The 27,266-nt window shown below is 40.9% G+C and overlaps 2 protein-coding genes across 7 annotated transcripts in view; one reads left to right on the forward strand and one right to left on the reverse strand.

Annotated features, from left to right (window-relative positions):
* The first annotated feature begins 547 nt into the window (after positions 1-547).
* On the forward strand, positions 548-20,543 carry LOC121317408 (melanocortin-2 receptor accessory protein 2-like). Its single transcript, XM_041253309.1, has 4 exons — positions 548-762; positions 1,011-1,168; positions 13,586-13,685; positions 19,513-20,543. The coding sequence occupies exons 2-4, from the start codon at positions 1,042-1,044 to the stop codon at positions 19,931-19,933; spliced, it is 648 nt and encodes a 215-aa protein (XP_041109243.1). The 5' UTR covers positions 548-762; positions 1,011-1,041; the 3' UTR covers positions 19,934-20,543.
* Positions 20,544-25,695: 5,152 nt separating this feature from the next.
* Positions 25,696-27,266, reverse strand: part of cep162 (centrosomal protein 162) — a 63,185-nt gene continuing 61,614 nt past the window's right edge. For 5 of the 6 annotated variants that reach the window (XM_041253303.1, XM_041253306.1, XM_041253308.1 and 2 more), the window contains exons 26-27: positions 26,457-26,591; positions 25,696-26,089 (exon numbers count right to left, since the gene is read on the reverse strand). In XM_041253303.1, the coding sequence (XP_041109237.1) occupies positions 25,901-26,089; positions 26,457-26,591 (324 nt within the window). In that variant the 3' untranslated portion in view covers positions 25,696-25,900. The remainder of the gene's footprint in view (positions 26,090-26,456; positions 26,592-27,266) is intronic. The other variant, XM_041253304.1, reaches the window with a different exon arrangement.

Consider the following 27,266-nt stretch of genomic DNA (forward strand, 5'->3'; position numbering starts at 1 on the left):
TGTATCTTTAAAAATGCTGCTTTTGTATTATGTGTAGGCTATACTGTTAAAATATTTTATTTAAATGGTCAGACTGGCAGTTGTATGTGTGACACGCTGTACAAATGTATTATGGGTTTTTTTTTTTTTTTTTTTTTTTTTTTTTCTGCTATGTGCTGTACAGTGCTTTGCGGTACTTTTGCATAAAAAGCGCTATATACATGGAATAAATAAATACATAAATAAATACATAAACAACTAAATAAATCAGTAAATAAATAAATAACGTGTTATCTTTAAAAAAAAAAAAAAACTAGCGTAGCGCATTTTAACAATGGTCTAAAACACTAGTCTTTTTATTTGTGTTACTTTCTCAAGTGGTATATTTAAAACCCCAGAGTGGAGACAACTTTACCACATCCTGCCTTAGTTACTATCGCATAGCAGTCGTTAGTACCTATGATGAAATGTACCAGGGACGTAATACACACTTCAGGCTGGAAATGAATACAGAGGCTGATAGACTACAGCATGCTTACTGTTGTGCAGGGAACAGAAGAGAAGCGACCAGAAGAGCTAGCATACAGTACTTTGCCAACGATCTCTTATCTGTTTCGTTTCTAATCCAGGCTCGAATGTATTGTGGAGTAAATTATATTATTTTATTTTATTTATTTTATATACGGGTGTATACTTACATGTGTGACCGTTAGCTGGGTTAAAAGTCTAGTGGGTTTGTGAGCTTGTGTTATACAGAAGAAGACTTTACTTGTAAAATAAGAGGTAAGGGCCACAAAGTTCCCAAGTAACAACATATATTTAGGTGGTTTTCCTTTGTGGAATTGGGGTTATTTAGGCTAACATAGGATTGGCTTTAGTCTGTAGGTAATTATGTATGCATGCGAACATTTCAGGGATAATCTATCCAATTGAGTCGCATGTTTTATGGCATGTCAAAAGACAGGGCTTTTTGTTTGTCTTTTAGTTACAGTAGGCTTTTAGTATGATGGAGTAATTTCTATTTTTTTTAGCTTTCCTGCGAGCTGCTAACAGAAACTGGAGATGTCTGAGAACAGCTCAATTTCCAATAAAATTTATCGACAAACAGTTTCACATCCGGATTACGTTTGGGAATATGAATATTACGACTATGAACCTGTTTCATTTGAAGGACTGAAAGCCCACAAATGTAAGTCATGATTTTTTTAATATGTTTAAATTGAATGAAAAATGAAATTTAAAATACTAATATCCGCAACTGTTGTTTTTTTGTTTTTTTTGTTTGTGTTTTTTTTTCCTCATTGGTTCTTGAGCCCCAGAGCACTCACGGAATCGCCGCCTGTTCACCCATTATAAGTGATTAAAACCTTGTTTTCAAACAAACGAATTATCGCTCACCAGTACCGTATTGGCATAAGCAAAGTGTGTTTTAAGAAAAGTAATTTCAGCTTCCAATCACTTAAAATATACTGACGATAATGTAAGCAACATCAAGCTACAGACAGCAGTCCCAAACTTTAAACGTGTTACTGTTGTTTATAGTTAAGAACTCTTTGTTATGAATTGTGTTATTATGTTTTAAGCAACATCTCATGATAGTGTTCATCATGGTAATTGTTTGTTTATTAGTTTTAAAATGTTTAGTAAAACGTGGCCTAATTTGATCTCGTTACAACAAGACCAATTGCTAATCACAGCATCACGTTTTTTTTTTGTTTTTTTTTTCATTTTGTGATGGGGGTATAAATCTCTACATTTTTGTGAAATGACTTTACACTTCAAATGCAACGTGTTTCAGTAAGTTCACCCAACGCACAGGGAGAACACAAACTTTAGTTCACCTACCATAAACCTGGTTCCCTGAAAGAGAAGATGGCCACCAAACACTATTATGGGATACACTCCTGCCTATTGGTAGGTGTCACTGAGCTCTTTATGTCAAAGCTGCCGATAGGCCCCCTTCCCCCAGTGACGTCCTCGGTCCCGCCTCCCGAGGGTACTTAACCATCATGCAGGGGAGGAACCACCCTCTTTTGCGATGAAACCGTGATGTCGACCGAAGAGACCCCGAGGTTGATGGGCATTGTCTCTTTCAGGGAACCAGGTTTACAGTAGGTAAACTAGCGTTCACTTTCAATTCGAAGATGGCCACCAAACATAGTTATGGGAAACGTGTACCTGAGCTGTCGCGAGGTAGAAAAGAACGGCAGCGTATGAGGGACGCTAAGTCCTGCCTGACCAAGGTCAGCGGCGTGAGCATGCAACCTCGAGGACCCTACTGCCCACAGAGGGCAACGAGGGATCTACCACATTCAGGCGGTAGAACCTGGCAAAGGTATGAGGGGTAGCACAGCTAGCCGCATCACAAATTTCAGCCATGGAGGCACCTCGGAAGAGGGCCAATGACGTAGCCACACCTCTCATGGAATGTGCGGTTATCCGCCCAGGTGGGGGTAAGCCAGCACTATTATACGCAGTCGAGACTGTGTCCGCAATCCAATGCAACAGCTGTTGCTTGGAGAGGGGCTGTCTCAGGGTCGGTGTTCCATGGCAGATGAAGAGCTGGTCAGACTGATGCAGCGCTCTTGTCCTATCCACATAACATCTCAATGCCCAACCTGGGCAGAGAAGGTTCAGCATTCTATCCTCGTCCGTTGCAAACAGAGGAAGATGGAAGGACTCCAGTTCCATGGACTGATTCATGTGGAAGGCTGTAACCACCTTGGGGAGAAAAACATGGTTTGCAAATGCAGTGACACTGCTACCATCAACCCAAAAATACACATACAGGAGCTATGCACAGATAGCGCCTGCAGCTCACTAACCCGCTTTGCAGAGGTGATAGCCAAGAGAAAGGCTGTCTTCATGGAGTATATAGGCTCAAACGGGGCCTGCGTGAGAGCCTCCAGTACAATCTCAAGGCTCCATTCGGGGAGAGTGGCCCTCCTAGGAGGTCGCAATCGCCGAGCGCCTCGGAGAAATTGGGTAGCCAAAAAATGTGAACACGGGGGCACAGAGTCAACAGGGGCTTGACATACAGAAATAGCTGCTAGGTAAACCTTCGGTGTGGAAGGTGATCTACCAGCCTCAAGGAGATCTTGCAGAAACTGCAAGATGGCGGGCATGGGACAGGAGATTGGATCATGACCGTTAGAAAAGCATCAATCTTGAAACCGTTTCCACTTATACAGTGACTAGGGGAATGCGCCCTAGCATTCTGCAGCGTACCAACGACCGCGTCTGATAGCTCAAAGGCTGACCAGTGGTCCCTTTCAGGGGCCAGACCCATAGCTGGAGCCTGCCCGGCTCCGGGTGCCAAAGTGTGCCTCTCACTGACTGAGAAGATCCCGGCGAAGCAGGATTTCCCAGGGCAGGCCGTTCAATAGCTGGCACAGGGATGAAAACCAGATTCTCCTGGGCCACCTGGGTTGCCACGGGGAGAACTGACGCTTTCTCCGACCGGACCTTCTCGAGGAAGGCCGGGAGCAATGGCAAAGGCGGGAATGCGTAAAGAAGCACTCGGGGCCATACGTGGGTTAGGGTGTCGACGCCGAGTGGACCGTTGCAGCGGTGGAGGCTGTACCATAGGGGGCAGTGTGTCATCTCCGCCGAGGCGAAGAGATCGACCTGCGCCTTCCCGAAACGTTCCCAAATGAGCTCCACCACCTGAGGGTGGAGCCGCCACTCCAAGGGGTGCGGGCCCTCCCTCGAGAGGAGGTCCGCCACTCGATTCTCCACGCCTGGGACATGCGTCTCCCGAAGGGACAGCAAGTTCTGTTGGGCCCAAATCAGCAGCCTGAAGGCTATTTGGTGCAACCCCGGGGGACCGAAGTCCACCCTGGTGGTTGACATACGTCACCACTGATGTATTGTGTGTGCGGATCAGCGCTAGGCGCTAGCCTATTTTAACTCAACAACGAGGGAAGCCTCGGTGAGGAGTATATGGCCGCCCAGGCGAAAGCAGCGCTCTACACGAGTACGGGGACGTGTTCAGCTACAATCAAAACAAGGCCCAACTGCGACCCGCAGGTGGCTGGTGGGCAAACATGCCAACGGGAACAAGGCAAGCCCGATCCTGTGGAGTAATAGTGCTCTTCGAAGTAAGAAGGGGTGAAAACACACACAATTCTTAACAATAATACTTACCATTGCTAAGACAGATGGACAGACAGAAAGAAGCAGCGGAACGCACAGGTGATGAAAGTCAGAAACAGAATAAAAATGCAACAATTTTTTTAAAACTACTGGTTCCAGGAAAGCAGCGATGCCAGCTTTCAGCACATGGGAACTAGCAGTAGCTTACGCTGCACTTTTTATAAGAAGACAGGGCTCAATGCAACACAGAGGTCTTACCCTACCAATGTGAGAAGTGAAAGAGGGTGGTTCTTCCCCTGCGTGACGGTTAAGTACCCTCAGGAGGTGGGACCGAAGACGTCACTGGGGGAAGGGGGCCTATTGGCAGCTTTGACATAGGAGTTCAGTGACACCTACCAATAGGCAGGAGTGTATCCCATAACGAAGTTTGGTGGCCATCTTTGAATTGAAAGGGAACGTAAACGTCATATTAAGTGGGGTTGGCATTGCAGGGGAGATAAAGGGGGGTTTCAGTTGCCAGTGGCTGTTTTGTAAGCATTATGAATGCTTATTCACCACTGCTACACCCCATTAATAAAACTGACTTTTCCAGCAAGACTTTTTTTGGCACCGCTCTCATCTCTGCTCCAACTACTACTCTCCCACACCCTACATGCGCCCCCTCTTTTATACTCCCGCCCCCTGCCAGTGTCCACCAACCATGGACAGGAAATAGCTAACCCCCAGCCATGTCCAGGATTGGTGGACCCAAACAGGCGGACATCAGGGCCTCCCAGAGGGCATCAAAGGCAATTGCTTCTCCGTCTAAGCTAAGGGTTCCCCCAACCACAGGAGCTGGTGTAGCAGAGCAGCGATGATGCACTGGTAAGAGGTGGCGAGGCCCAGCTTCACTTGTCTCCATACTTTCTCTGCAGCCTCCTGGCGTGCCAGTGGCAGGCACCAGGGACGCAACTGGATAGGTGTGGCCGCCTCTGTGTCGATGCAGTTTTGCACCAGGTGTGTCCGTCCAGCTCCCTCCTCCGTGGTGGTGAAGCTGTTTTTTCTACTCTAGCAGCAGATCCCACAGCTGGTCCTGCTGTTCTAGGCCAAGGCACTCACAGCTGCAGTACCAGACAGTGGTCACTGCTGCATCCCCTCGCTGGTTTGGCTGCTGGCTGACTGTAGGACTGGCTCGGGCTGGGCTGGTGGGGGTTCACTGGTAGGGGTGGGGTACCTTTTTCATTTTGCGTGAGGGGGCTGCGTTTCCTTGGGACAGCTGTATGGGGAGAGGGCCAAGTTCCCCTCGGACGGCTGTGTAGGCAGCGGCCTCTGTGCTGGGGGGCACTGATCCCAGGAGAGGGCGGATGTGTTCCCCCAGCTGGCAACAGCAGTGACAGCAGTGCTGGCAGGCTGTTGTGGCGCGGCCAGCTGCTTCTACTGTACTGTTGGGTTCCCCTGCCTGGTGGCGCAACTGGGTTGGTACAGGCGTTGGGGGCTCGGTGGGGGCCCATACCGTTTCCCGTAGGCTGATGTGGCTTGTTTCCATGTGTTGGAGCAGAGGTGGCTAGGTACTGCCGTTGCAAATGGCCTGGTAGATCACAGTTCCAACACTGATGTGCACGGTGCTGAGGTGTGTAGTGGGCCTGTGTTGGCAGGGAGCCAGGCAGGGAGAGGTTGGCTGGCCTTGCTCTCCACCTCACATGGCTGGACAAGGCACTTTGGGTTGGTGTCGTGCGGTCCCCGCCTTGGCCGTGACTTCTTCTCTTAACTCTTGGGCAAAACAGAGCACGGCTTGCAGGGTTATGGGCCGTTGTAGCTTCATGTGTTTCCGCATCTCTCTGGGGCCCAGCAATTCTACAAATTGTAGGCATGCTTGCTTTTCCTGTTCAGCAGGGGTGGAGGATGTGTAGGTCTGCCGTCTCTCCCTCCTGCGCTCTGAAGCCAAGCTGTCCAGACATTCTCCCTTCCGGCGCAGGCATCACCACAATTGCTGCTTCTGGCCCTCGGGATCTAATAAATTACCAAATTGGTAGTTGGAGGGAAGGTTCAGGAGGACAAGCTGCACATCACCCCGCAGTGCAGTCCAGCTGACCTTCTCACTGTCAGTCCAGCAATGCAGCTGTGCTAGTGTTGTGAGCTGCATGACAAAGGCCTTCCAGCTGCCCAAATCCCGGTATTTTCACGTCACTAGGCCATGCCTTTATTCCTGTCCTCCCTACACCCTCTTTACCTCCCCCTGGCTTTTTTACCCTCCGGCGATCAGCACGGGGCCCATCTCGGAGATTAACTACAGGTCCCTTCATAAAACAGCTTGTTAACAAGGCTGACAACACCACATAGTTCTGACATTGTTCTTGAGTAATTAAACGGAGGCAAGGCCTCTCCAGTTAAGCTGGAAACAAGATGTACTGCTTTCTCTAGTTCAGTCCATCCTTCAAGCAGTGCTATCAGTTCGAACTGCCTTAACAAATCTTGCCAATCGGTCTTACCATTATACTGGAGTGGGGGGTGTAGGACCTATTTTTGTTGTTTTTGTTTTTTTCACTGCTGCCGGCACCCTTTTCTGACATCACTTCCGCTGTTCTGGTTCCGCCGTCGCACTGTCCCGTGGTCTTCACCCTGACCTCCTTGTTGCCGCTGTCATTGTGGATGGCACACTGCCCTTCAGTGTGTGGGGCAGTGTACTTGCCTTTGCTCGCTGACGTCAATGCCTCTGGTCTCACTTTGTCCTCAGGACTTCTGTTTTGCCATCGCCTCATGCTGTCCCCAGTCCTCGTGGTGACCATATCCAGACCACTCATGACCCTCAGCTCAGTGACTAGCTCCTCCAGCAACTCGTCCCCTCTCAGCAGCGGTGGAACTGCCATCACTGTCCGCTCCTACTTCACTTTCTGAGGCATACGCTCCGTGATGCCGGTTCTGCCACCAATGTAGCGTTGCGGGAAAATAAAAGCAGGCTCAAACACAGGCAGTTTACTTGCCTCAAAACTACAGTTTATTAACACAGACCAGAATTGTATCCCCTTTTATATTCCCACCCCCTGCCAGCATCCACCAACTCTGGTCATGTAGTAGCTAATCCCAGCCCTGGCTAATGTCTCGGGGCTGGACACATGTCCAGGATTGGTGGACCCAGACAGGCAGACATCTGAACATATACCCTCCTCTGCTAGCTAGTAGTGTGTAACTGCGGAATAAGAGAAAACACTTGTACACAATAAAACAGTCAAACAAACAAATCTCAGACACTGTAATTCTCTACTGTTCCACAGTGTCGTAAGCTCCCGCTTCACCCCAAAAGTCGTCTCAGCTGCTAAAACCACCCCACTTTATAGCCCATTTGTATAAACTTGCAACAATTTAAACAATGCAACCAATCGTAACCCCTTCTAACACCATCCCAAGTCTCGTGCTGTACCAGCTGTTCCTCACATGTACCAAGCAGGCTGCAAAAATGGTGTCCCAAACATAATATTGAAGCAAAACAAACAATAACACAGAATAGTTTCATAGCATGTGACACAATAATTTTATACTCAGTTTAATATAGCATTTAAAAAGACCTCTTCAATAGTTCAATGATATAAACGTACATCCGGTAGTTCTAATGTTAAATGAACGGAGACTCATTTGCATGTTAGCTCCAGATTTAGGTTTAGATGTACTAGTTGCGGTTCAACCTTAGATGAACATGTAATTGTGGGCAGTTTTGCATAAATTCATAAAAAGCGGGTTACATCAGTAAGGTGTATGTGGAAGATTAGGTATTGTCACTCATTCACTGGAGCATTAGGCAATGATGAAGGAGAGAGGCACATAAGTTGACTTGACAAGGCTGCATTTCAGGCACCCAAACAGCCAGTAAATAAATTCTAAGCTGTGGTTCCTACAGAGGAAATTATACCTGCTGTCATTGTATGTACTGTGTATACTATAATGCACTGTGAGTGTAAATGAACTTGCAGCTTGTTGTGCTGGTTTCCGAGTAGGGTCAGTGAGCGCCCCAAGTAAGTTGAGAACCACAGAGTGTGACCATTGCCAATGCCTGAGGTGGCAGCATAGCAAGAAGGGGGCTGTGTGATCCTGGTAAAAAAAACAGACATGTAACCAGGAGTTTCCCTGTTCAAATCCTGGCTCAGCTACTGACTGATTGTGTGACCCTGAGCAAGTCGCTTAACCTCCTTGTGCTCCGTCTTTCAGGTGAGATGATGTTGTAAGCGACTCTACAGATGATCATGGTTTGACATTAACCATGGCCTGGAAGCACAGAGCAGGTAGAGATCGCAGTTTGGCCGGTAGTTATGAAGCACCACAGGCCCAACTGGGCCTGTAACGTTTTTAAAAGGTATATAGAAAAGTACACATGGCTTTCGTTTCATGAATGCAGGAAAGTGGGTCAATGTGCCAAAGAGCTGAAAAAAAAGTATTTAAAAAACATATTTTTCAAAACATATCCAACCCCCACCACACACACACAACCCGATAACAGTGTATTGAACTCGTCTGAACTTTCCCGCCACAAGTTGTATTTTTTGTACAATCGGCATCTGAGACTATGTACTGAAGCGTTGTTGCTATACCTTGTTACTTCGACATGGCAGTTTTTTACAATTTTTTTTTTTTTTTTTTTTTAACAACTAAGCAATTAACTGCACCAATAAGCCAAAAGTAAAGTGGAAAGTGGACCAGGTCCGATATTACAATGTTCGCTTTCCAGTCCGATGTTGGACCATGTCTGACATCATCAAAAAGACATCAAGCACAGATTTCTAGTAATTTTTCTTCTGGAAAAAGCAGAGAAAACCTTTCAATAGCCGAGTGTGACCAATAGGAGCAGAATGAAGCCGAAAAAAGGCAGTATCTGATAGCCCCATGCACCACAGAGACAACATGGACACAAACAATGGAGATAGCTGCTTCTGTATCGAGCTGTCAGAATATCACAGACATTTACAGAGCTTTTTGAAATGTTATAGTAATAAAATAATGACTTGGATCGCATTATTGAGGAGTTTGGTAAAATGAGTGATGAGGAGAGGATTTATTGGTATGCAAGTCTATAAAGAGGTATGTGAAAAATACAGCGAACAAGGGGTGGGGCTGGCTGGAGATGCAGTACTGGGTGTCTTTTTTTGATTCAGTGCCTTTTAAACCTGTTAAAAATAAACAGCTTGTGTGAAAATAAGTTGGACCTGACACGCCTGACAAGTGCTAAATAAATGGACTGCTAATGGTTAAATGAATAATGATAAAGAAAGAAATTATGGGGAAAAAAAATAAGATGAAAATGTAGAAAGTGGAAGAAAGACGTAATTTGGCTTCATGATGACAGTGAAACAGATGTCAGTCACCCAGACTTGCAGATACAACAGCAGCTTTTTGTTGGCAATTCAACATTTAGTTTTCCTCATATCCAGTCTCACAGTAATAGTTTGCAGGATAGCAGGTGTTTGTCTGCTGCTGTGACTGCAGTGTGAAAAGATGCACCGATGGATACCCAGGAGCGCACGTGGAAGCTGGACAGCGGGATCGAATTGTCTAACGTTTTGATTTGGGATACAATGTGTTCAGGTCAGAAATGCCATTCATAATCTTTGGACTCGTTGGTATCAGCAGTAAGATTGGTGCTGACTTGGGAGAAGCTACAAGCGGCAACGGTCTGAAAACAATTATTTTTATTATGATTATTGTTTGAATAGTGTTGATTTTTAGCATTAGGTTATTGGGTTATACTTTTAGCATTGCTGTTACCATGGTAACAGCTCAGTTGCGTGTTTGATGTAAAAAAGCAAATATCATTTGTATGCATACATTTTCAAATCTTGAGTGCAGTGTTTTCATTTTCTGACAAGCACTCCAATGTGTGCATGTTAAATGGCTGAAATAATACAACAGCATATATAAAGGCTTTGCTTAGCCGCTTTTTTTTATTTGAGATGTGGGTCTTTGGTTACCGTACGCATTACTAAACATACAGAAATTAAAAGAATATGCATGTGAGCTAAAGGGTTTTTTTTTTTGTGGGGGAGGGTGTTCCCCCTTTCTGTTTTGACCATTGATATGTTGCTGCAGGGGGAACTTGTAAAGTACTTTTTTTTCTGAGTGAATCACTCCTTTAGAACCTTCAGTGATATCCTGTAGTATCTAAAAAGAAAATAACCATTGACATTAGTGCTGCCTCCGTAAAAATATCTCAATGCTGTAATCTTTCTGCTAGCAGTGTACTACAGGCGCTTAGTTAGGGTAGTTTGCCATATTACTTGCCATATTCAAATGCCATATGCCATATTCAAAACACCATGTTTTATAGTGTGCAACATGTATGTAAAGTGAATCAGTAAAGACTATGACTTGTGTAAACCTTTGTATATTGTATAGTATTGCGCGTGGGTAAGCTGCACAGTAGTTTGCATGGGAAGCAATACAATAGGTATGACGTTTTCTTCCAACCTGTGTCTCTGTAACCTCAATCCCCATGTAACAGCTGCAACACTGCGATGCCAAAAACTACTGGCTGATGGAGATATTTTGTTGACACATTTGTCTTTTTGATTTGAAGAGACATTAGAACTTGAATGTGAACAGCATGTAGCCAGCAATGAATAATGCACACAGCAAGCTAAAAGCACATCCTGCAGAAGTGTGTGCTCCATGTCCACATGTTTATCATTTGGAATGAAAATATCACTGATATACTCATTACTGATGCATAGCGCCACACACACAAAGCTGTGTCTGCATTACAAACATACATCCTATCTGCATGTAAGAGTGAATACAAATATGCTTCAGCTCCAGGTTAGCTATTTCCAATGACATCAAATTAGTCATGCTGATTAATTAATTGACTATTGACTTTTATTGGTATAATATGGAAATTTTCGGCAATTAACATCTCTACCCACTTTGTGCTCAATTAGGCCGGAGCAGTGCAGGTCTATGAGCGATGGGCTCAGCTTGACTCTTGGCAAACCCTTGAAAGGCAAAAGTGCAAATATAGAAATGTAGATTTATTACTCACTGGTGATATTTACTCAAAGTAACAAACCTATTAAGAAAAAAAGACAACAGGGAAACATCTGCTTAAAGTAATTGCAGTACAGTTTAGTTGCATACTTTGCTTGATTAGTTGCTTAAGTCACTCATATGTACGTTAAGAACATACTGCTCCTCCAGATAATTTATTTCATGAAAAAACATTTGCTAAGGTGGTTAACATGAATTCAAGTATAAATTAGTTTGTATCAAGAAAACAGGTCTGCTTAATAATAAATGTAAAATCCCACAATTAGAAACAGTCCAAGTGAGAAGCTACCAGAAAGCCAAATTAAACTATTTTATGCACAAAAATGAATGCAATTTAAATAAATTACTTGTGGGTTTAAATCCATATAATATGATTAGCAATTAAGTAATAACTACATGAATAAATATAAGCAATATTCTACTGATCTGGCACCATTCAGACAACAACTGCCAACTCATGTACACAAGCCCTTACATCAAACTTATCCAGCTCAAGAAAAAAAAGAAACCAAACTAAAATGGGTTTATCATACACTTATCATATTAAAATGTAGAACCTAACCTTACCCTGATTAAAGCTAAGTAGCAGCCCTTCAGTAGTCTAGTAAGATGGTACTTTGCCAACTTGAATAATAGCAGCTGGTAGAAGGGCTAGACATCAGTGGCAGCAGTTTATCTGGCTGTCTAGTGTGCTTGTGCTACTTTTTAATGGTGCTGTGAAAAAGATCAGCTGCTGGATTGGCAGGTACACCAGGAAGGAGGTGGTTTGATGTACCAAGTTCCATACTACTGCTAAATACAAGAAAAACAAGCTGTAACTTCAGCTTTATGTGTCATCTCTAGTATAAGATCTAGTAATAATAATTATATTTTGCTTTGCTAATGCAAATGTACTACTATGTACTATGGCTACTGCAGTTGTTATTTTTAAAATTACCGTAATTAAATATTTTGTGACATACATAAAATGATTAGCTTAATTGATTCCTGAATTCGCAATTCTCTTATATTCAATAATTATATTCAAAGTTTAATTAAGTAAATATTGCAAAAAGCTAATCAATAATACAGGTATTTGTCTTATATAATATATACACACACACACACACACACACACACAGAGAGAAGTTACAGTAGTAACAGTGAAATTCAAATAAATGATACACAATTTAAAATTTCTAAAAACTGATGTCTAACACCAATAAATCCTCATTTTATAATTGCATCTGCTGTGTGAAGCTGTAATCTACTTTCTGCGCAGGTGGCAGCTCTGCTACTTGATTCAGAAAAGTGCATTTTAATTACTGATTACATCAATAAAAAGGGATTGTGTTTCTTGTAAAGACACCCCGGGCAAGATTTAAAATATTTTAAACATTGCCAAAAGCAGCTCAGTCCGACACCTCTGAATTGACTTTTAATAAAGCCACTTCTAGTCTGTATTTTATTCATACATACATCATGGGTCATTTATGAACTGGTCAGTACATTTCCCTGGGAGCCTTTGCCAGGAGAGTGTATCCAGATCATATTCCCTCTGTAGGATGTAGAGCTTAGATATACAGCCGAGGGTAGAAAATAAAATGCATGGTATGTGGAAATATGGATGAGTTAATTGTTTATGTACTTTGGGACATAACCAAACCACTAAGAGGAAACCTGTTAAGATAACAGGGATAAAGGATACTAATGATAGATTTATCACATTGACAGCATAACAACAGCTGTATTGGATCTAATTATAGAAAAACACGGTTTGGGCTAGTAATCAATTTATACACATAATGTATATCGGATTGGGCAGTTAAGTTGGTTACATAGAGGTATAGAAATGCAAGATATCCATCATGAGCGATTCAGGGAATGTAACTTGGAAAGAGGACCTTCAGCCCTGCCTTGAGAGAACGCTCCCGATGTACTGCTAGATCTGATCAGTCTAACACTGTTCTCTTATAACTAGCCTGACTAATATTTTTTGAATAAAGAAATGTTTGCAGTAACTGTCTATTTTCTATAATCGTAAGGTGATGGAACGAGTGTTATTAAACAGACTGTAACTCGATTTGATTTGCCTAAAGGAATTGTTATTGTTATTATTATACATAAAGGTATTTAATAATTCAGCTCACTTCCTACACCTGCAACTGCTGGTTTTCTGGTCCCACAATGCACCACTTATTTCAATCAGAGCACCAGCATTGTTGCAGGAGGGAGCTTGACTGGTTACACTGTGATGTTTACAAGACACATTCTCTTTCTCCTGCTGAACGTTATAGAGTAAAAGCTGAAAAAAAAAGTATTTAAAAAAAAGTAGTCGATTTAGCTATGATGAATAAAAATATTAAAACAATTGTGAAAAAAATGATGATATGGACAACACAGGATACAGCAAAGGTAAAGTGTGTGTTTCTTGTAATCACTGCAGGGGGTTCTGGAACACTTTAATACAGCAGGTAGAATAATAAATAACAAATGACCAGCAGATATCACTGTTTGTATTTTTCAGATTCCATTGTGATTGGATTCTGGGTTGGCCTGGCAGTCTTTGTTATTTTTATGTTTTTTGTATTGACCTTGCTGACGAAGACAGGCGCTCCACATCAAGAGTAAGTCCTTATTCTGTGTTTTAAACTTTTCAGACAATGTTTTACTAATATGAAAAAAAATGCCTCCACTTATTTGTATTGGGAAAGGAAATGATCTTTTGTTGATTTTTCAAAGAAATTGAGTTCTCTTTTACTTCCTATAGAATTTTAGGGTTACAAAAATCACGGATACTTTTGGTAAAAAAAACCCAAAAAACCCAAACAAGTAAAGGTATTTTTAAGGTCCTTATTCAAACAAATGGGACCATTTTACCCGTCAGTCCACCCGTCAGTCTGTCTGTCACACTTTACATGGAGAATCAAGGCTCCTGGATTGATTTTCTGCCAATATTCATCCAAATGTGTATTTTTTTATACACTCCTAGCCTCCTGTAGATGTTACGGATTGATATAACCATCTGATATAAGTAGGGGTTCACATAACTGGTACGCATGCAAACCATTAAAAGAAATGCAGACTTCCATTTTGTTCTTTAAGACACAAAGGTGTACCGTCAGTACATTTTTAACAGGAAAGAATTTTTCATAAAGGCAGCGAGGGTGCTCACGCTTGCAAGGTGAGCCATACCTGCCCAACCTCTGGATTTTTACCAGAGACTCAGGTTCTCTGGGCTCTGTCAACGATCTCGGAGAGGGAGGTGGAGCTAGACAGCGACTTGGTTGATGACCCCTAATTTTGGTGCACGCCAAACCATTTCTGCTGGTACTCTCAAAAGTTACGTGAATCCCTGGATAAAAGCCACCTGATTCAAACTAAATGGTACAAAATAATTCCAGGTGGTTGTATCGCATCGATATCAGGTATGCTATATATTAAAATTTAACACTTCAGATGTTTTGTTTGTGAAGAGTTGGATCAAATATTACCCAGATATTGCCTAACATGGCTTGTGAACCGTTTGTACAGCTATCATCTGAGAACAAATTCTACTCAAAATGCTTTTGGAAGCCAGATTCAAGTCTTGCTTACACAAGAGAAGTAAATACTGTCTGGGATATGAATGTAAATGTTATTGGCTGTGTCTTGATATGACCTGCTCTTCTCGTTATCCTCCACACAGCATCTATCAGAGCAACAGACAAATCCCAACGGCCACGTTTTTCTTGAAGTTACCTGACCGTTGCCTGTCAATACATTGGTGATCATGATTGCTGTAAAGAATAGAGGGAGTTAGAGAGGCCAATTGAAGGGTGGGAGTTCATAGACGCCTGATAATCTGTTGTTTCAGGTTGTTGAATCGTGCTTATTTAACTTTCACATAATAATTGCAACAAATAATTTGAGATGTTGGCATATAATGTAAACAGTTTGGAGTTAACCCACAGCACTTCGAGTTATTAATGTTCTAACTAGAGGGTCTGTTCTCTAGTAAAGAGTGAATTACATTGGTCATTTTTTGTATAATCGCTATAATCGCTTTTTTGCAAAAAATTAAACAAACAAAATACAAACTCTTTACACAAAATGGGCGAGGGGGGACCTTACAAGAAGTGTAAATTAATGGATAGAGGGTGTGGAAAAAGTCCCTGTCCTTGGGCCAGCATCACCTTGCACCCAGGCCGTTGTTCTGGTGGTACCAGAGCTACAGCAAAGCCTTTCTATAAGCAGTTAAAGCCATCAGCAAGATACTGCTATTGATTTAGACAAATGGAGCGGCACTCCATTATTTAAAAGAAACAAACTAGAGGTTGGTAGTAGTTCATAATAAACATTTTAGAACAATTAAAAAATAAATAAATAAATAAAAATCCCTGGAGAGATGAATTCTTGTGCTAATTTCATCAAGATGACAAGCGATGCAGGAAGGATCAGAGATTGTTTTCATCGGAAACCATGTTCATCTCTCTAATTAATGTCATAATGTTGTTACATGGAAAGATATGACAAAATGTTCTTTCTGTAATGAACAGCATGGGGCTATCAATAACTGCCTGATGCAATAAGATACTAAAGTAACGCTTTATTAGACAATAATGTTGCTTACGTCCACATCGTTAGTAGCCCCAGTATGTATTTGACATCAACATCAGAGCAAATTATAAATACTATAGGTGTTAAGAATTTGAATGGACATTATGTAAGCAATATAACAACAGCTGTTGGCACTTAGAAGTATTAGAACCAAATACTTTTGTATCTTAGTGCGCTCGTACTGTAACAAAGTCTCTCTAGGAGAGGACTGTTCTGATCAATATTTACAGACGTTAATTCACTTGCTTTCGTAATGTACACTTTTGCATATGACAAAAATAATAAACCATAACCTAACTCCCATTTGAGTCATTTACTAACCAAAGTGGGACAGCTATACCAACACCAAAACAAAGGAAACATAAAAATTTTAAAAAACCGCAATTAGTTTATATCGATTCACATACAACTGTTTTGCCAATTCCAGTCCCCTTTTGGTTGCATTCCACACACTTTTACTATTTTGCCACAATCAGCAGCAGGTGTGTTCTGTGTCTGTTTTAAACCGTATCCTGGCGGCCCCTACTGTACATTAAAAGTATTACCTCTTCAGAATGAGATAAGGAACAAAGCCTTCTCTATTCTGTACACAGAGATTATCTACAGCTGTGGTATAATAACTTACTCTCCATTCGTTTTTGGGCCGTGGTCCACATTGTGATGCAATATAAAGGCTGGCATGTCTATTAAGGAACTCAGGGCTCAAACTCAGGGCTCAAAGGACAATGGTCTATAACTGCATGTGTGTGTTCTTCTTGTTATTCAAGCACTTTGTCCTCCACCCGTCTTTGCTGGCAACCACCTGTCTAATAAATCTCTTATGAAAAATGAGTCCAAACACTTGATCTTCACTGCAGTCATCATTCCTGAAAGCTAGATTCAAAGCATGTCTGTGAGTGTAAAGAGAAGACAGACTGGGAAGGATTTATAAAAGCTTTTTTTTTTCCTCCAGTGTGCAATTTGCAGTTTTTGGAGAAAAAAAATAAATATGTAAAAGACTAGTAGGAATCCAGGGGACTTCAGTATTGTTAAACTAACCTTTATTTGTTGTCTTTGTCATTCCCATGTCCACCCACTGATCCATCAGCCTTTTTACTTGCATTTGGAATGCAAAGAAAAGACCAGCTGGCAGGCAAGTACATGTAAACCATGAAAGTTCAGAATGACAAAAGAGGCACATCTTTGGGATTGATCAATAATATAAACAAAAAGACTGTATATATGTAATGTGCCCCTTTCGGTGAGAGGACATTAAAAGCTCTACCACACATGCAGGGAAGCCTGCCTCTTGTATAGTGGTTAAGCTCTAGCTTGCGTTGCGCAAAGTCCTCGCATTCTGCCTCCACTCTGTTAAAGGAGGGAGTGTTATATGACGCACTGCTGTCACGGATTCTAACCCCTGTCACTGAGGTGAGCTCAAAAGCTCTATAACCGTACCTGCAGACCTGACACCTGCAGTACCATGCTTCACATTCTGGCTAAATGAAGAAACTGACTACTGGCTGTGTTGTTGTACAGCTGTGAGAAATGGACCTTGTGGTTAGGATATAAAAGTAAACCATGAAGTGGGTTCTGAGATCAGCAACGTCAGACATAAAGGCTAGAATATTGATCCAGCTATTTTTAATGACTCTGTTATTGATTAAGTTAACAACAAGGGAAACGAGAAGTATGTATGCTCCTAAAGGTGCAAGACTGCTCTAACTGTTTAGAACCCTCATAATACCAAAGTAAAACGCCATTAAAAAGCAGATTGTGTTTTCAGTGGGGGGGAAGTCTCACATCCCTGACACCTGCAGTACCATGCTTCACATTCTGGCTAAATGAAGAAACTGACTACTGGCTGTGTTGTTGTACAGCTGTGAGAAATGGACCTTGTGGTTAGGATATAAAAGTAAACCATGAAGTGGGTTCTGAGACCAGCAATGTCAGACATAAAGGCTAGAATATTGATCCAGCTATTTTTAATGACTCTGTTATTGATTAAGTTAACAACAAGGGAAACGAGAAGTATGTATGCTCCTAAAGGTGCAAGACTGCTCTAACTGTTTAGAACCCTCATAATACCAAAGTAAAACGCCATTAAAAAGCAGATTGTGTTTTCAGTGGGGGGGAAGTCTCATTTGGGCTTTTTTTTCCTTTTTTTGATTATGTACAGGTGTACAATGCTTCCAGTTGCTACTGTGAAAAAAGAAATTCAAGTAATAGAATGAATGCCAGACAGCCATTGCCATTTAGTAGCAAAGTGTCAAATGATTCCCTTTTATTTTTAGCTCCATGTTCATCTTTTCCTAAAACCCTGGAGAAAAAGTATTTATTAAAGGTCGTCATTATTGATCCTATCTTTCTGCCTGGTATGCTGTTGGGGAGAAAACCCATTTGTTTTTATAAACCTTTTAATGCCTGCAGTATGTTCTGTCTGCTGATCATTAAGCCTTCATACCATTTCGTATAAACACTTGTTTACTGTTTAAACTCGGATACGGGGGGAAACAAGTAGAGGTGTATGTCACCAAAACAGGGGTCTGTTATGGGAAAAATTACTGCTATCGATACGTAGTCAAGCATTTAAAAAGTACAGAAATAAACATAGATGCAGCTATTATATTAAATAAAGGGTATTTCTTATCTATATATATATATATATATATTATATATATATATAATATATATATATAGATATATATAGATATATATATTATACATACACTTATGTATGTGATACAAGTGTTCACAACCCGCAGTTGAGGGTGATCTCCATACGTTATTTAACATTCATGGTGTGTGACCCTCTGTTCTGATTGGATGAGGCACTGCATTAAATATATTAAATAAATATGTAAATCAAATTGGAAACTCTCAGCAATGAATGTTAGCAATATATTACACAGCTTGGGCAGTCTCTGCTGGGACTCGTGGGGTATCTGAAGAGTAATGATTACTGAAGAGCAGTCAGGGGAACAAAACCAAGCTGATTTCCCTCCCTAACCTACAGGACTGCCAAGGCCAATACAGCACTTACTTTAGGACTGGCAACTCGTCATAGCCAGATCCAAACTTGAAAGTAATGCCTTTACTCTAGCCATTGGGTACCCTACAAGCAGCAGTGTTTTGGATATTTTTTATAATCAAAAACAAGCAATAGAATGTGATAACATTCCTGTAGCACTGCAGGAATGGTAAGTTAAGGTGCCAATAAAGATACTGTATTTTTTTTTCCTTCACTAGCAGTGATGAAGAGAGAAAATAACTGATGAAACACACTGTATGACTGAGATTGAGATTGGAGTTGCAGGTTTCCACAGAGCTTATCTAGGTACATAGCAAAGCTGGAAAATGTACTTAATAAGCAGTGCATGTTTCTCCCCTCAAATAAACAGGAATCAGGTCAGACAGGTGACAAACTAATTTCCTATTCGAGTTTTGTTAAGAAACTATTTAATGTGGTATTCATCATATCTGAAATAATGATAACATAGATATTCAAGATAACTCAGGGATTTGTCCATTTAATATAATCATATTGGATAGAGTGGTGATTTATATTTAATAAATATTTTTAATTTATATAAAATATATATACTATATATATATATATATATATATATATAGATAGAGAGAGAGAGAGAGAGAGAGAGAGAGAGAGAGAGAGAGAGATAGATATATGAAACAAAAGCTGCACCAGCTAAACAATGTTTCAAGGGAGCATACACTTCATTCAAATGAAAGTCAATCCATATGAATTTGAATTCACTGTATCCAATACTTATGTTTTTCGATAGTAAAATAACATTTGCCTTTCTGCCACTTTGTTTAATTTTCTCTCACTTATTCTTTCTCTTCTTTTCAAAAAAGAAACCCTGAGCCTTCTGAAAAGCACAATCGTATCAACAGCTTTGCAGTCGATTTTCATCGCTCCCAGGAGTCAGACAAAGTCCTCTCTTGTCAGGTGGTGGAGGAGTCCTGCTCACTGTTCCACTGTTACATCAATGAGGTGGAGCATTTGGGCAGAGCCAAACTGAACAGCAAGGCTTCAGGCCTGAAACACAGTAACCTTCACATCCGAGAAACGCTGGGTGAAGACGAACTCGATGAAGAAATGAACTCCCTTGCCAAGTTCAACATCCCTAACTTTGTCAGTTCAGAGCAGAGTTCCACACTGGGTGATGATGACTTACTGCTCTGTGAGCAGCCTATCATTCTGAATAATAAAGCTGATGATTCATCCACAATAAATCCTCAGCTAAGAAGCCAGACCCCACATGGATTATTTTAAAGAAAATTATTTTACTGTGTAGGCCATTGACCACAACCCATATGGACAGGTGTAGTGTTTTGTGTGGCTGTGTAATGTGTTGCATGTACAAATATTGCAATATGTGTTTCACACAGCACTGCACTTGCATACATGCATGAAAGTGACACTTTAATATTAGAGTAAGGTCAATGTGACAAATATGCATATTACATACAATGTATGCAACATATATTGGTTTCCACTTGAGCAAACAATGAATTTGAGGTGCTGTGTAAGTGTTGTCTAAAGTATATGCCCTTTATTTCATTTTAACTTCTGTACAATATTTTGGGTGGGGGTTGGCCTTAAAGTTCTTGGGGACTCCCAGCCCAAGTTTATAGCGCTGGCATGTTATCAGGTTAGCTTTTCCATGTGCAAGTCATGCTTTTTTCATTTATGCAACTAATTCCTCTCATCAAAACCTGAATTTGTCCAAATGTCTATCTTTCTAAACCTATTTAACACATTTTATTATGTTGTGCTTTTTGAAGTATTCTTTCTTATTGTGTGCAGTAATACACAACTTTTAAAATAATTGTCTTTTATGCCAATGTTGAAACTGGAAAGAAAAACATTGTATGTTAACCTATATGTGGGGTTCAAGGGGCGGAGCTAGGCACCAACAACCTATCATCTCCTGTCATCAATTAAATCTACCTTATTTAAACATTAGGCACCTCTACCTAGCTGCCTTGTGTTTTTTCGTTTGGTATAAACCTAAGCAATTTCAAGACCCATCAACTTTCGTATACCTCAATAATGGAGTACTTACAGCAGTTGTCATCGGATTCAGAGGATTCCCAGGATTTTCCGCCATTACCAGATCATTCTCCTCCACTATGTTTTTTGAGCATTATAAAGCATTCTCTGCAAAAGCAGCAGTGATATTGGCAACAGATAATTACATCATCAATCAGGCACAACCTGACCCAGATCTATTTAACAGAATTTTTGGTGGTTTAAGAGCTAACGCGTGTGGGGTCTGCGCTTCAACAGCTCACTTAACATCCCTCTGCCCTAAAGCTGCAATTGCATCAACTTCTAAAGCACCCGGTTTCGCCGCTAATTCATACAGATCTTCAGTACCTAAACCTATACATTCTTCAGCTCCCCTCGATCAATTCACAAGGAAAGACAAATACGGGCGCAGTATTAGATTTTCAGGAGGAAGACAAATCTGCAACAATTTCAATACTGGCTTCTGTTCTAATAGGCAATGCAATCGTATCCACATGTGCAGCAATTGCGGAGACGCTCACTCTAATACAATCTGCCCTTTAAAACGCAAGTGACTTTCCCCGATGCTCACAGTCTTTACTCCTGTAAACATCCCAGCATTATCAAGTAAATTACAGAATCATCCCGACAGTAATTTAATTAATTACCTGATCAACGGATTAAAAAAAAAAAAGTTTTTCAACCGGTCTGACTCAAATTCCTTCTTCCTCGTTCAAAAGCAAAAATCTTTATTCAGCGACTCAAGAACCGTCTCAAGAAATTATAAAAGGATTGATAGTCGGTCCATTTTAGCTCCTCCTTTTCCAGTATATAGAATTAATCCTATCGCCATTGCCACGAGGAAAATGTCGGGAAAAAAGCTGCTCATTATTGATTTATCAGCACCACGGGGGTCAAGCACCAGCAGCATTAACTCATTAATTCCCCAAGATCAATTTTCCCAGCATTACATCGCTATTGCAGATGCAATACATTCAATTAAATTAGCAAGTCGTGGTTCCTGGTTAGCAAAAGCAGATATATCAGACGCATTTAAAGTAATGCCAATCCATCTGTCTCTCCGTCACCTGTTTGGTATATGCTGGCATGGGAAGTTTTATTTTTCCACCCAATGGACTTTCAGCTGCCGCAGCAGCCCGAAGATATTTGATACCCTGTCGGAAGCACTATGCTGGATTCTTCTTAATGTCTATCATGTCCCATTCTTGCTCCACTTGCTGGACGATTTTTTAAAGTAATTTCTCCTCCTTCAGATGCACCAGCAGAAGCGATTTCCAATCTTAAAAGCTTATTTTCTGAAGTTGGCGTTCCTCTTTCAGAAGAGAAATCAATCGGTCCCCTTCATTCTTTGGAATTCATTGGAATCATTCTGGATACAGAAACGTTTGAAGCTAGCCTGCCTGAGTCTAAACTTAACCATATTCGTTTGCTCATTGAGGATTTTCAGATCAGTAAAACAATTAAAAAAAAAAAAAAAAAAAAAAAAAACAGGCACTGCTTTCATTGCTGGGTTATTTTAACTTTGCAATACGTATCATTCCACAGGGGAGGACGTTTATATCTCGACTGCTAGCACTGGCATCAACAGCAAAAAATCTGGACTCCTATATAATATCTCCTCAGAAGCTAGGAAAGACATTAAAATGTGGTCTGCGCTTATTCAGCACTGGAACGGTCACTCTGTGTTTTATGATGATTTCATTTCAGCTCCACACTCTATGGCTTTATTTACCCAATAGTAGCAGCTGCCCAGCTATGGGGTCATCTCTGGTCAAAGAAATCAATACTATTTTACTGTGATAATTCAACTACAGTGCATATTATAAATAAATGGTGTTTCTCTTCCCCTCTTATCATGCAATTGCTGCGGCGGCTAGTATGGATTTCAGTCTAATAATTTCTTAATACAAGCTCGCCACCTACCGGACATTAATTAATAATAATTAATTAATAATGCAGCTGATGCTCTTTCTAGTTTACAAATTTCCAAATTCCACAGTTTGCTGCCCACAGCTTTGCAATATCCAGCAGCAATGCCACAGTTCAATCAGCTGATTTTCAACTAAATCCAACTATTAATAAACTTCTTAATTCAGCTCAAGATTAAATGGCATCAGCACTTGTCCCATCTACCAGATCCTCGTGCTCTACAGGTTGGGCATGTTATGTAACTTTTTGTTTACAAAGCAGGATTAATCTTCTCCATTCAACCAGGACTGGATCATGGCGTTCATAGTGCATGCAAAGGTCTCTCTACATCTGGCACTAGCTACAATCAGACTATATTTGTCAGGAATTCAGCATCAATTTCGCTTGATGTCCATCAATTCCCCAACTCTATTATCAATTCCAGCTGTTCGTCTCCTTTTACGAGGAATTTCCAAGTGCTGTCCGGCTCCTTCTTCTGCTCGCCTGCCTATTTCTATAGACTTTCTCAGTAACTTGATTTCAACTCTGCACCATGGCTGTTTTTCTCCATTTGATGATTTAACTATGGAAGTTATATGTCTATCTGCATTTTTGGGGTTTTTGAGATGTTCTGAATATACAGTACCTTCTATTGCCAGCTTTGCTACCCTCGGTATCCGCTGCAGTGACCTCAAGCTCATCCCAGATTCCCATTTCATCTTCTTTGCATTTCAAAAACAGATCAACTGCGGCAAGGACGATGTATTCAGCTTTCTAAGATCAACTCTCCTCTGTGTCCCTTCACTTCCATGTTGAAGTACATTGCAGAACGCAAGGCCATTTCATCCTCCGACCCTTTGTTTATCAATTCAAGCCGGTCCATTGTATCAAGGCATTGGTTTTCAACACACCTTTCCACCGTGGTGTCCAGAGCAGGTCTTCCTTCGCAATTCTACACTCCTCATTCATTTAGAATAGGGGCAGCTACTTCAGTTGCAAAAGCCAACATTAACCAGCATTTAATTAAAAATATGGGGCGCTGGACTTCATCAGTAGTCAAAACTTATATTCGTTCTTCATCATCTGAAATATCCTCCGCACATTAGTCCATTGCTAGTATGTCTGGAGTGGGGACGACCTTTCTGCCTGAGCCACCAAAGATTTCCCCCTAAGAAATAAAATTAAAAGGTTTTTTTTTTTCTTTCCACTGTGCAGAGGGTCTTCACATAGTCATTAGGGTACAGTATACTAACCCCTTTGTCACGTTAAGTGTTTGTTTTCTTTCGTCTAAATGTTTTCTCTTTTCTTCTTATGCATTGGCGGTTCTCTTTTTTCTTCTTCACGTTGCGTCAGCGGGGAGCCAGGGGTCCATCTTTTGGGGGGTTAGTGATTCCACTTTCTGCAACCCTTTGTTAAGCTCCGCTTCATTTACCTCATAGAGGAGGGTTCTCCATGAGTCAGAGGGGACCCCCGGCCAAACCCTTCTATCTGCATGTATGTTTCTTTTGGAATTCTTCTTTCAGGTCTGATGCCTCTATGTGAGGGTCCCCAAGAGGTGGCATCCCTTGTGTTTGTCGGGTCTCCTCAAAGACGATGGCCCCTCTCCTGTTTGTCGGGTCTCCTCAGCAACGGAACCCCCCTTCTATTATGTTGGGCTTTGAAGAGGCGGAACACCATGCATTATATGTTTTAACAAATACTAACTTTATGTTTTCTTTCCGGTTCGCGAGCCTCTTCGTATGTCGGGTAACCTCAGAGACGGTGCCTCTCTTGGTATGTTGGGTCACCTCAAAGACGGTGGCCCCCCTCCTGTTTGTCGGGTCTCCTCAGCGACGGAACCCCCCTACTGTATATGTTGGGTCAGGAAGAGCCGGAACCTCTTTTGTGTTAACAACACCAACTCATGTTTCTCTTTCCGGTTCACGAGCCTCTTCATATGTCGGGTAACCTCAGAGACGGTGGCCCCCCTCCTGTTTATCATGTCTATCGATCAAGTAAATGTTGGGCCTTGAAGAGGCGGAACCACTCTCTCCATGTGTATATGTTTACTAACTCTGTCAACAAACACTATCGGGCCATAGCTCCGCCCCGTGAATAATAAATTAATTAATGTTGTGAAATCTGTTTTTCAAAGCGATACAAAACAGGGATCTGTGTTTTGTTTAATTATGTAATTTAGAACAAATCTCCAAGGCTTGTGTCGGCAGAAGCTGTGTAAAATCTCTCCAACAAAAGGCATAATTGTTCATGTATGATATTCACAATTCAACTGAATACTGTTGTGTAACCAGTATCTCAAAGCATTTGGTCTGTTTAATCTGTAAACCTAAAATGACACACGTATTCATGAAATGTTATATGTTAAAGTAAAAGATACCAAGGAATTTCCTTAACATTAAAAATACGAAGTTGGAATCTAAAATGGTTTCAGAGAAACAAGCTACTTAAGTAGTCTTATAAAAACACGTACTGTAAGCTCCCTTATGAGTATGCGTAATAGCTTCATTGTGCATGTATTCCTGTGTTGTGTTAACCTTTTTGTCAAGGTTTTATAAGTTTGAGAAACATCTCTTTATTTTGGCTTAGAAAAATACATTAGAGATTTTCAGTAAAGGTTTGAAACCTTATAATGTTCCACAGTCTACTCTAGATTACTTTACCTTTTGAGGTCAAGGATACCCATTATATTCCACAAGGGTATTTATTATACTTGACATAGTTTAAATAAGCATAACAAAAAAACTTACTAACACAGATGACAGACATGGACAGAACACTATTGATTCCTAATACTCTTTCACAGGAGCTTAAATAAAGATGACACTTATCAGGCTAGAAATTGCAAAACGTGTGTGAATTGTACAGACAAAGGTAATCAAGCTTTCTGACAAAGTTTTTATTCAAAGCAAAAGCAGGTTTAGTGAAGAGAAACGTAGCATCTTGATTGTCTTCACAATTAATTATTTTGGTTAAGATTTTATTGCATCATTAAATAATATTACATATTTTTTTACATGCCTACAAAAAAAAAGCATTTAACAGTAGAATTATTTACAAACTCTAATAATATAGAACAGTTATTCATGTCCATTATTTTCTACATTTGAAATTAAACATATATATTGTTCCCTTAGGATATCTTTTTTTAAAAAAAAATTTCACATTTTCATAAAGACAAGATAAATATATGGAAAAAACAATCTGTATCAGTTTTCAATACACTTATTAATTACATTACATTGAATGATGATAATTTGTTACTTTTAATAGAGTATTTTGTTATGTTTTCCAAATGCGTTCTCAGAAGTTGGTTCCTACAGCGCTAGGAGCTGGAATGACAACTCCTTGTTTCTGCAGCTCGCGCAGAACATTCAGAATTGAATCTAACTCAACTCTAAAAGTCTCCAATTCCCGAGTCCTTAACTGGGCCAGCCCCTTCCACTTCTCAGCTTCTTGGAGTTTCTCTTCATCAACAATGTGACGTGTCTGCTAAATGATTTGATAAGATTTGGAGAAAAAAAAAAACGAAGCAGCAAATGTAGTTTAGAACAAGATATGTATTTTCAGTAGCTGTTTATTCCCCCCCCCCCCAAATTTCTCATCTAAGCTGTAGATAATGTAAGTCAATTTAAAGGGAGATGTTTATCAGTATAATCTTTTTGAACACCTCATATTCTTCCATTTTAAACACTAAATACTACTAGATTGAGAAATACTGAATACCTTTATTGACAAAAATTTCAATCAGAAGTCTTTCTCAATGTCTTCTTGTGATTTGAATTTATTTAGCTCAATATTCCATGAAATTGTTAACTATGAGTGTGGAGAAACAACTAACAAGCCTGGCAGGTGTTACCTGTTGGAGTTCTTGCTCTCTCTGTGCATGCCTCATCTCGATATTCTTTATTTTCCTATCCAGAGCTAGGAAGTGCTTTAGCTCAGGGGTGTGACTCTCCTTCGCTTCTTTTAGTTCTTCCAACTGTCTTAACATCTAGAAAAATAGGCATTATAAAAGTGTTTTATATCATGTTAAAGGGTTTAATATTACTTTATTGAACAGCATATGCTGTTATTACTCAAAGAATCAAAATGTGCTTAGAATTATTATACCAAAGCTCTTCCAGGCCCGCACAGAACCAGTCCACAGACAATGGTTGGCCCTCCCACAAGATTACTTCCGAAGTTGGGGTATATAGAGCTGCCACTTTAGGATGCCTTCGGGATCCTTTTGTCTTAACTGCCTCTACATGACACCTGGACTCTCTTTTTAGAGACTGCCTTCCCTTTGGCTTTAGATCCGAAGCAGATGAAAAGCTGTTCTGTCAATCTCCAGTTCTTTGTATGATCCACATAAAATGCCAGAGCCCTCACACTTACACGGCACAGACAATGACGCCCCCTGTGCTCACTGTCCAACTGCACTGAGGCTACAACACTCAGGAGCTGAGCCTGAAGCTCTGTGTGTCGGCTCCTCCTCTACCTGCTCTGAGGGAAAAAGGGTAAGATACAGGCGAAGCCACTCGAATTTCCCCATGGGGTCAAAGACACACAAAATCAGACACTTTTCTCTCAGAAAAATTCAAACGAGTGCAACGCAACTTTTCGAGAACTAGAGATAAGGATTCTGAAGGCCAGTCCCAAAACACTGGCGGGGGACAGGGGACGA

This window comes from Polyodon spathula, chromosome 6 (assembly GCF_017654505.1).
Source record: "Polyodon spathula isolate WHYD16114869_AA chromosome 6, ASM1765450v1, whole genome shotgun sequence".
Classification (NCBI taxonomy): Eukaryota; Metazoa; Chordata; class Actinopteri; order Acipenseriformes; family Polyodontidae; genus Polyodon; species Polyodon spathula.